At 42.5% G+C, this 9,431-nt stretch overlaps 1 protein-coding gene across 2 annotated transcripts in view; it reads left to right on the top strand.

Moving 5' to 3' along the window:
- ADK (adenosine kinase) overlaps positions 1 to 9,431 on the top strand; it is a 713,431-nt gene that overhangs the window by 239,800 nt on the left and 464,200 nt on the right. For both annotated transcript variants that reach the window (XM_019502383.1, XM_019502384.1), the window contains exon 4: positions 6,601 to 6,679. In XM_019502383.1, the coding sequence (XP_019357928.1) occupies positions 6,601 to 6,679 (79 nt within the window). The remainder of the gene's footprint in view (positions 1 to 6,600; positions 6,680 to 9,431) is intronic.

Here is a 9,431-nt window from a genome sequence, read left to right as displayed (position 1 = left end):
CCCCCCCCCGCCACTCCCGATGCAGCCCCATGTGCCTGCCCCCCCCAACTGCTCCAGCCCATACTGACGCCAGCTCCCAGGAACGGGGGAGAGGGGAGTTTGTACTTAGCAGCAGCTGCCTACACCCAGTAGCCTGCACTGCCTCTTATCTGCGTCTGGCTGCATGTAACATCCCCCCCCGCCTCCCCTCCCTCTCTCCGCTGTCCGTCCCTCCCCACCGCCTTCCCCTCTCTGCTGGCTGTTGTTGGGCCCAGGTGGTGTGGTGGTGGTAGCAGAGCGGGGAAGGGAGCATGGTGGCAGTGGGGGGGGCACTATAACTGGAAACCCACCCCTTCCCTGCCCCATTCCCCTCTCTCCCTCCCTTCCTCCCCGCTGCCTTCCCCTCCCTGCTGGCCTTGTCCCCTGCTCTGTTTCCTCCATCATGGCAGTGCTAAACTCTGCCAGTCTGTCCCCACAGTCCTCCTCTGCCATGGATACAGCACTGCCATGATGGTGGGGATGAAGCTGACCAGTACCACCACTGCCTCCAAGTAGCAGGGCTAGGGGAGGTGGGGCAGGCCACCCCTTGTTTCCCCCACTCTGTTCCCTCCATCCCTGCCATCATGGCGGCACTTTGCCGTGCTAGTCTGTCACCACTGTCCCCCTCTGTCTCTAAGGAGCAGGGCTGGCAGGAGGGGCGAGGCCCCCTGCTCCGGCCCCTCAATCCCCATTGTCATGGTGGCGCTCCACCATGTGTGTCTGTCTGTGCAGAACACTGATTAGTTGTTTCAGTAAGCATTGTGATTGGCTGCCGAGACAACCAATTAGAGTACTCATAAAGCATTATGGACAGACAGACAGGCTAAGGCTTTTATTATATTAGATTTATCTGCTAAAGTTTGTTTTGGGTAGTCAAGGTTTTTGATTATAAATATGGAACCTAGTGAAGTTAAATTTAACTTTGGGTAAAATACCAGTAAAATGAAGCTTTTCATTCAACTTTATGTTGAAACTTAGCTGTACATGATCTGTTGTTTGATCATGGTGACTGAAGACTATCAGTACAGGATCTACTATACAACTGGCCATTAGCATTATGCATATAGATAGGACTCCTACTGAGTGAAGGTAAAGGTGGGGGCTATAATTTTGACTGCTTTAATATTAAAAGAGACCTTGGCATTTTTCTTCAAAGTAGCAGCTTTCTTCAGGCTTTCATCTACAGGAATAATCATCAAAACAATATGTGATCACGGATCTACTTTATCATATTGAAATGGTGATCAGCTGCCTTCCACTTGACTCTTCAAGATTCTCTTTATGTTTTTAATAGAATGGCAAAAAAAATAATCTGCTTTACCATTTCTTTTAATCCTACTGTTGTACTCATTCTATCCTAAATGAGGTACTTCATAACAAGAAATTTAAAACCTTAATAAATGTCCAAGGAATTGTAGAGATAAGCAACTCAAAGAAATCTTTTGGAAATGGGACAATAAGTAAAAAGTGAGCATGACTAAATTTGTGTATATCATATTTTTTTTTAATCAGAAAATTAAATGGTCCTATTAGAAGTTATTCTACTACATATTGTGACTAAATTCATTTGTTTAAAAACAAGCCACACATTTCAGCTCTACTGCCAGTGTAAATCGTAACACAGTCTTACCTAGTTACTATTGATGCCTCCATAATACTGTTTTTCATCTTCAAAGCATGTTAATTGAAAGGAAAATTATTGTAGAATCATTAAGGGACTACTGGTGCTACTGCTTGCAAAAGCAGTTTTTATAAGCATTTAATAACACAAGCACCAGCCTCTTAGAATCACAGATGCAAATAGTCAAGAAACTGTACTGTTTGGCAATAATTTCTTCATTTACAATGTTACAAACAACTGTTCTGGACAAAGAAATTGTATATTCCAGATAACATTTATTAAGCTACTGTGCAACAAGGTACTCCATTTGACTAGCAGAGCAGCAACTGAAAAAAAAAGATGTAATATCAGAAATAACTTTCATCCTCATATGGCCGTAATGAAATAGTTGACCTTGAAAATGACTTTTGGGGATTCCAAAGTTGCTTAGCTGACAATTCAAACTCATCCATATTAACTCATAGCCCTGAAAACTCAACATGAGATGTGATAATCAGGCATTCTTTTCTGCTTCTGACATCACAAATAACTTGAATTGTACCATTAGAATGTATCTGGCACTTGAGTATTAGCATGATGTTGTATTCATGATGCTTCAGGAATTGTGAGAAACAAGGATTTCTTAGGGTGATATATTTTTATTGGACCAGCTGCATAATTGGGAGAGTGTCTTCCATTTGAAAGCTTGTCTAACTATCCCAGTTGTGCAGTTGGTCCAATAAAAGATATTACCTTAAGAAATCTTTGCCTCTAGCACTTTGGTAATTGAGTGCAAAGTAGGAAAAAAATCTAACCCTTAACAGATCTGGACCGTTATCATGGAAATTATGCTTTAGAGTAAGCATATTTGTTGACAGATGATGCCTTTTCGGTAGCTGTTTCTCTAGCTAATGAATATTTTTTTCACTGTAAGCTAGCAGTAATATTTATAGTAAATTTAGAAAGTAGCCTCAGGCTGTGGACAAACGTTCGTTTGTAGTGCTGCAAAAATCAAGTACTGTGTGGGGTGAGCACATGTGTACAGCCCCCTGGCTGGAGCATGACAGTCATCTACCTCAGAGATGTACTGTTTACTTCAGAGATGTACTCTCCAGGCATGGGGAGATTAGGTTTTGTTCCCCTGACCCCAAAACAGCTTGTCAGGCAGCTCCTGCTCTCCCCACTTTCCCTCCCTGCCCCCCCAGTGCCTGCTGGGACTGCTCTCTTTGCTTCTGCCAGCTCTGTTTTTCCACTAGGTATTGCCAGTAGGGCTGTGCAAAATGGCTGTGTTTCATTTCGGTTCAGATTTGGTGTTTTGGAGGGACAGTGCTTTATTTTGGTGTTTCGGATCGCTGTCCTGTTTAATTTTGGCCAGAACTGTTTTGAAACTTTTAGAATTTCAACACTGTTTCGGTGTTTCAGCCCTAGGCTATACTGGTGAATCACAAAACTGCCTATAACTTTGTCATTTTTTGCCTGATTTAGATGAAACTTGTAGGGATGCTAGCCCCTTATGAGGCCATGAAGTCTGCCGGTTCTGGGAAAATGCACCTCAAACTGTTCCAAGCAAAACTCATGACGTGTGACTTCGTGTGTGTGTGTGTTAAGGCAGAGCAGGATGAAAATTGCAGGGATGGTAGTCCCTGTTCTCATCCTTACAATTCCACAGCAACCAGTAAGCGTCAGGCCTTTGAAAGATCTTACAGGTCTGGGCTTTCCCCAGCTAGGACTGTGCATGCATGTGGTGGCTGGAGGTTATAAGGCACCTCCTACCCACCTTTCACCAGGGAGATCCTCAGTCCTGGCATTTCCTGGGGTTGCCGCACCACCAGCAGTCCCATCAGGTCTCCTGACCCTGGCAGGGTACAGTTTTAGGTCATGCCCAGGATGATGTGGGGCCTCTTCCCCTCCCTATAGCCCCAACCCTTATACCTCCAAGTTCTTTCTGGTTCTGGAGCTGAACAGGGAGATGTTCTTCCCCTGCTGGCTGGTGAGAAACTAAACTGCTGCCTCCAGCTCTGAGAGCAGGGCATTAAATGGCCGCCCTGATTAGTATCTGTCCTGCCACAAACATAGCCCCTTGTGTGGGCATGAGGGGGCCTGCCAGGTTTCAGGCAGAGTGGTGCAGGGGTTTCTGTGAAACTGCACCTCAAACTGCTGAAAGCAAAACTCGTGTCACTTGTGTGTGTTAAGGGGTGTAGTTTGTAGCCATGTTGTTCTAAGGACATAGCCCAGACAAGGTTCTTGGGGTCAATCTGATATCTTTTATTAGACAACCTGAATAGTTGGAAAAATTCTTCTTTGTAAGCTTTCAGGTTTAAAAACCCTTCATCAGGGTGAGGAAGCATCTGCAGTTGGTGTGTGTGCTCTTCTTGGATGGAAGGAAGAAGCCAGAGGCTGGTATGCAGTATAGGCAAGAAAGCCAGTCAGTGAAAATGGAAATGGAGGCATCAGGGGGTGAGAGACAGGCTGGGGGAGGAGATAGAAGGGGGATGTAGCAGGTAAAAGTAGAGAGGTACCTGCTACCTGGGGAGTCAGATGTCAGGCCGGTTGTAGTGTGTCATAAATCCAATGTCTATATTGAGTCCATAGGTATCTAGAAGGTTAATGAAGTGAAGTGCATACCGTTTGTGAAAAGTAGTTTGTAAATTCAAACAAGCACTGAACCTTGCTAACCTGGTCACCAGAAGCCAACTTCCTACAGCCCAAAACATATAAAATGGATCCAGACTATGCCATGACAAGAAATGCAGAACACGCCAACATATCTCCAGTACCCCCATAAACTGCACACCAGAATCTATTACAGACAAGAAAACCCAACTACCTGTGGGGGCACATTTCTCACAAGAAAACCACTGTGTCTCCAGTCTCTCAGTCCTGACCCTCAGAGGGAATTTACAAACCACTTTTCACAGATGGGTGGAGCACAAACTCAGCTTCCTCCTCAGTCCCCCAAATTTCTTTTGCTATGGCGCTCAGGTCCCCTGCTTCCAGATCCAGCTCCTTCTCTGGCACTGGAAGGCTCAGGCTGGGAACTGAAAAGGGGGTGGAGGAGACTGTCATGCTAGTGGTGCCTGGGGTTATTATTGTGGCTGGTGTTACTGGAGAGCATGCAGATGCAGGCACTGGTCCCATCTCCTTGCTGTCACTATCACCAGAAGCCTTATGCCTGCTAGTGCTAGGAAAGAGGGTGTGTCTCAGTTGGGGGGGGGGAGACTTACAGCTCAGAAACAGTCCGAAACATTTCCGAAACATTTTGGATGGATCTGTTTAGTTTCAGAGCTGTTTCAAAACTTTGCGTTTTTTTTTGGCCGCCAATCATCAGAATTTGAAACTAAACAAAATAGCTGCTGAAATTTGCACAGCCCTAATTGCCAGTGGTCCTGCAGCATCTGTTCTTGTGGTGTCAGTGGTGGCAGCAGGGTCCAAACAAGGCTCTGTGACATCTCCAGTGGCTGGGTGGACTGTCAGGGAGGCTGCTGCTCCCCTTCCAACCCTTTGAAGGTAGGGAGGAGAGTGGAGGGCTATGGGGTGTTGGACACGTGTAATGCTACTAAACGCCATACTGCAGATAAGTTCCTGCTTCAAACAGAAACTTTTTTTGTGGCAGATCCACCATTTTTATGATGCCAAAGGCAGTGTGAAGTGCAGTGCTACAAGTATCTATCTGTCCATATCATAATTTATTTGAGCAAAGGGTGCATGGAAAAAAAGGGAAAAGTACTTTCTGTTTTCATATGTAAAAGGAGACAGTAATGAGAAGGTTATGAATACTGTGATACATGACAAATAATATGCTGACTTCCTATATGAAATTTTCTTTCAGTTAAAGTTACGAAGGCCTTTTTTATTAAATGATCTCCTGCCTTAAGAGACCATCAGGAAGATTCTTTAAATGGACAGACTACAGTTCTGCTCCATATTCATTAAAAGATCACCTCTGCTAGACAAACTAATTTGTTGGTCCCATAAGACATGTTTCATTATATTTCTTTTTAGTACTGGAATTTTTCTTGATAGTTGTCCAACCTTAATTAAAATTTTGTATGGTCTTTTTCACTGACCATATATTGACCCTTCTAAAACATAATTAAACTAGCAGTGAATTTTGTTAACATCTCTTTCATGCACTAATGTTAACTACTTGAATTAGACATTGTTGTCTCCTTACTGTTATTAAAATCAATTGCATTTCCTTTTTTAGCTTTAATTTTGTTTTTATATTTTGAAAATAATGTTACAAAACTTTCCAACAGTATAACTTGATTTTAATTTCTTAGTATTTACATTGTGATGTAACTTAATAGACTAAGAGGTGGAGATGTAGAGAATTAGTTTGTCAGAATAATTTATAGACATCTTCCTGTTCCTATGTGCCATTGCTGGTTTTTCTCAGACAGTAGATCCTGTTTATGCACCCCTTACAAATGACAAACCCTAGTTGAAACTTAGATTTTAAAATGTATCTGGAAACTAGGCTGCCTTTACTTGGACCTGAGCCTTAAAACAGGTATATAATTGTTCTTATAATATTTTATTTCTTGTTAGAGAAAGTGTGAATCAATGTCTATCTCCTCAGTGGCGTTCTTTTAAGTGATTTATTCTTATACATGTAAGCATATATTCATCAACTTGAGAGTTAATTATAATCATGCACATATTCCAGATGCTGGGCTCCTGAAACATCATTTAAATGTGATATATTTGTAATGCATCTTTAACAGTGTGAAATCAAGTTTGTATCACATGCTTTGCTTTTGTCATTCAGCCAGTCGCTTAATGAACATACTGTGCATGCATGCTATTTTAGTCTGTATTTTCTCAGCCAGCACCTTGTAAAACAGCTAATGTGTCTGAATTTCCTGTTTACAAATAACAGGAGCTCATACATTTCTAATTTTGATGCTTACATGCTTTTATGCTGTGAAAAATTGCCAAATCTGACTTCTTTTCCTCCCCCCCCCTGTGGTTTCTTACAGGTTTGAAGAACTTGTGAAAAAGTTCAAAGTAGAATATCATGCTGGTGGCTCTACTCAAAATTCTGTTAAAGTGGCCCAGGTTTGTACCTCTTTAAAAGAAATAACTAAGACATTCTGAAAGTGTTGACTGTTAACCAGCTTCTTGTTATTCCATGTTCCTTATCATGTTGCCCAGGAGCATTGCACAGTGGGTTCATGGTATTTTATTGCCTGCAATAATTTTAGCTTCGCATTCTAAAAGATATATTCTGATGTTTTTGCCCTTTGTTATTTTCTTTTGCACTGTTATTGTTAAGATTACTACATTTCCATTATAACCACACTTACTTGTTAAGTATTTGAAACTTGTTCATAAAAGATTAAAGTGACAGTTTTTTATATGAAGAAAATTTTAACATACTTTAGTAAAGGATGGGTTCTATATGTGTACTTTGATAACTGAAAATATACTTTGTCACAATACTACTGAACAAAAGTGATATGTTTTGTAGATGTATTTTAATTTATAACATAGGTATATAAAATAAACTCCAAAAATTAAAAATATGCAGCCTTTTTGCTAATGTAATGGATGCCTTGGTAATTTTCAAACGTTTTGTATAGTTAAACCTTATTGTCAAATATCTTCAAATTCACAATTTGAATATAAAAGAGAAAAGCTAATGATTCATTTTCTTTTATAGTTACAGTCACAATTTTCTCTTAGTCAAAATGATTGCCGTTTCCTGTAACTTAGGATGGATGAAGGAGATTGGAGGTGTTTATGAGCCAGTCCTGGGGATGTAGCCACTCTCACAGGGCACTGATAGACGTGGAAAACCCCCTCCCCATGCTTTACTGGAAGAAGCAGTGTGTTAGTTTGAGTCAAAGAGAAATACATGTCCTCAACAAACAGCATGGGGTCAGAGGAGGTGCAGACTGAAGTGCTCTGGGTTAGAATACATGCGGGGTGTGGGGAAAAGGAGTTAATGGTGGGTGTCTTCTACAGACCACCCAAGCAGGGGGGAAAGCTAGACCGGGAATTCTCAGGTCAGCTCATGGAGGCAGTTAAGGGACATGGTCATCATGGGTGACCTAAACTACCCAGACATCTGCTGGGAGGAGCAGTCAGCCAGGTCTGACTGCTCACATAGGTTCCTACCTGAGATACAGGACCTCCACCTAACCCAGGAGGTGCACAGTTCCACCAGGGGAAACGCCTTGCTGGACTTGCTCCTGGCCACTGGCAACAACTTGGTGAGGGACTGTGGGTTCTCGACCACCTGGGCGATAGTGATAATTGCCTACTGGAATTCACTGTACAGCGCAGGTTGTCAAGGACCTGCAGCAAGGCAGTAGCCCTTGACTTCAGGAGGGCCGATTTCAACAAGTTAAGGAGATTAATTGGAGAGGCACTGAGGTCCTAGAGGGTAGGGGAGTTGGGAGTCCAAGACGAGTGGTCATTCCTTAAGGAGACAATCCTCCGAGCCCAAAGAGTGACAGTCCCAATGCGAATCAAAGTGGGCAAGAGTGCTCAAAATCCCCCATGGCTCACCAAAGGCATTCAGGAATGTCTGAAAGCTAAAAAGGAGGTGTAAACCTGGTGGAAGGGAGGCGCTATCACCAAGGAGGATTATACTTCTGTTGCTCGAGACTGTAGGGGGGCTGTTAGGAAGGCTAAGGCGGAACGTGAACAACTTCAAAGTGTGAACAATGAAGAGAGAAGAGATCAAGTTGAGACTGTTTCCATTTGATGAGTCCCTTGGATAGACTCCATAAAGTGTCAATGTCTGTCCAGCTCTACTTCTCACCAGAGATCCTTGTCATCTGTAACACTGCAGAAATGTGTACCAATGCACCAGTTAAGCTCCCAGTCTCAAGAAAGGTCACCAGCTAAGGTGTTTAGGGGCCTTTCTTGCTATTTCCCTCCAACCATTCTGACCAGTTTTCAGCCTTCCACAGACTATGATGGGCATCAGCCAAATTATACAGCTCCATCATCATCTTGTTCCTGTGCTGCTGCAAGCTGCCAACTCAGTCCCTGGTCCAGCCTGTCTCTGGCAGCAATAATTGAACTTTCTATGAAGAAATGTCTTCTCAGCCTTCTTTACTTGAGAAGAATGGAGAATAGCAGAACCTCTTGTGATCTACTGCTACAAAACTATAATTGTCTCTAGAGAAATTTACCAAACTTCTTCCCAACATTGGTGGATATTTTCTACCAGCCTGGGCAATCAAAAATGTTACTCCTAATTATAAATATAATTCTTGATTTGGCAGATCCTCTAGTGCACAAATGCATCTAGTCTGCCAAGCAGATAGAGTTTATAGACAGGAAATACAGTGTCGAATCTCAAAGTGCAGAGTATTTATATCCACATCCTACACAGTAGCAGCAGCTAACAAAAACACTGAGTATCCCAGACTGGCACTTAAGGATAAGGAACCAAATCATTTGGACCTTTATAACTGAAAGGCTTCTTTCATTTGCAAATTGTCAGTTCTGAATTGCTGATTATAAAGTGCTGCATGCCAGGTATGCTTTTAAAGTTTGACTGGCTTGCTGAACCTACCTTCTGACAGCTCATAGTCCATTGAAGTGACATTATTGGTGGCAATTACTTCTGTAAGGAGAGCCAGCAAGATGGAAGCTTTCTTAGCATATCCTCCCTACAAGATAATTTTATCCAGATAAAGTAGTCTCTGAATTCCACCTGAGTAAACAAATATCCTTTTCATTCTTCCTTCTGAGTAGAATCCTCTTTAGACTTCATAGTTTCATAGTAGCTAGGGTCAGGAGGGACCTGAACAGATCATCTAGCCTGACCCCCTGCCACAGGCAGGAATGAATG

Source organism: Gavialis gangeticus, unplaced genomic scaffold (genome assembly GCF_001723915.1).
Source record: "Gavialis gangeticus isolate Ggan-Ray unplaced genomic scaffold, GavGan_comp1, whole genome shotgun sequence".
In the NCBI taxonomy this organism is placed as follows: Eukaryota; Metazoa; Chordata; order Crocodylia; family Gavialidae; genus Gavialis; species Gavialis gangeticus.
This window is presented reverse-complemented; position numbering and strand designations above follow the sequence as displayed.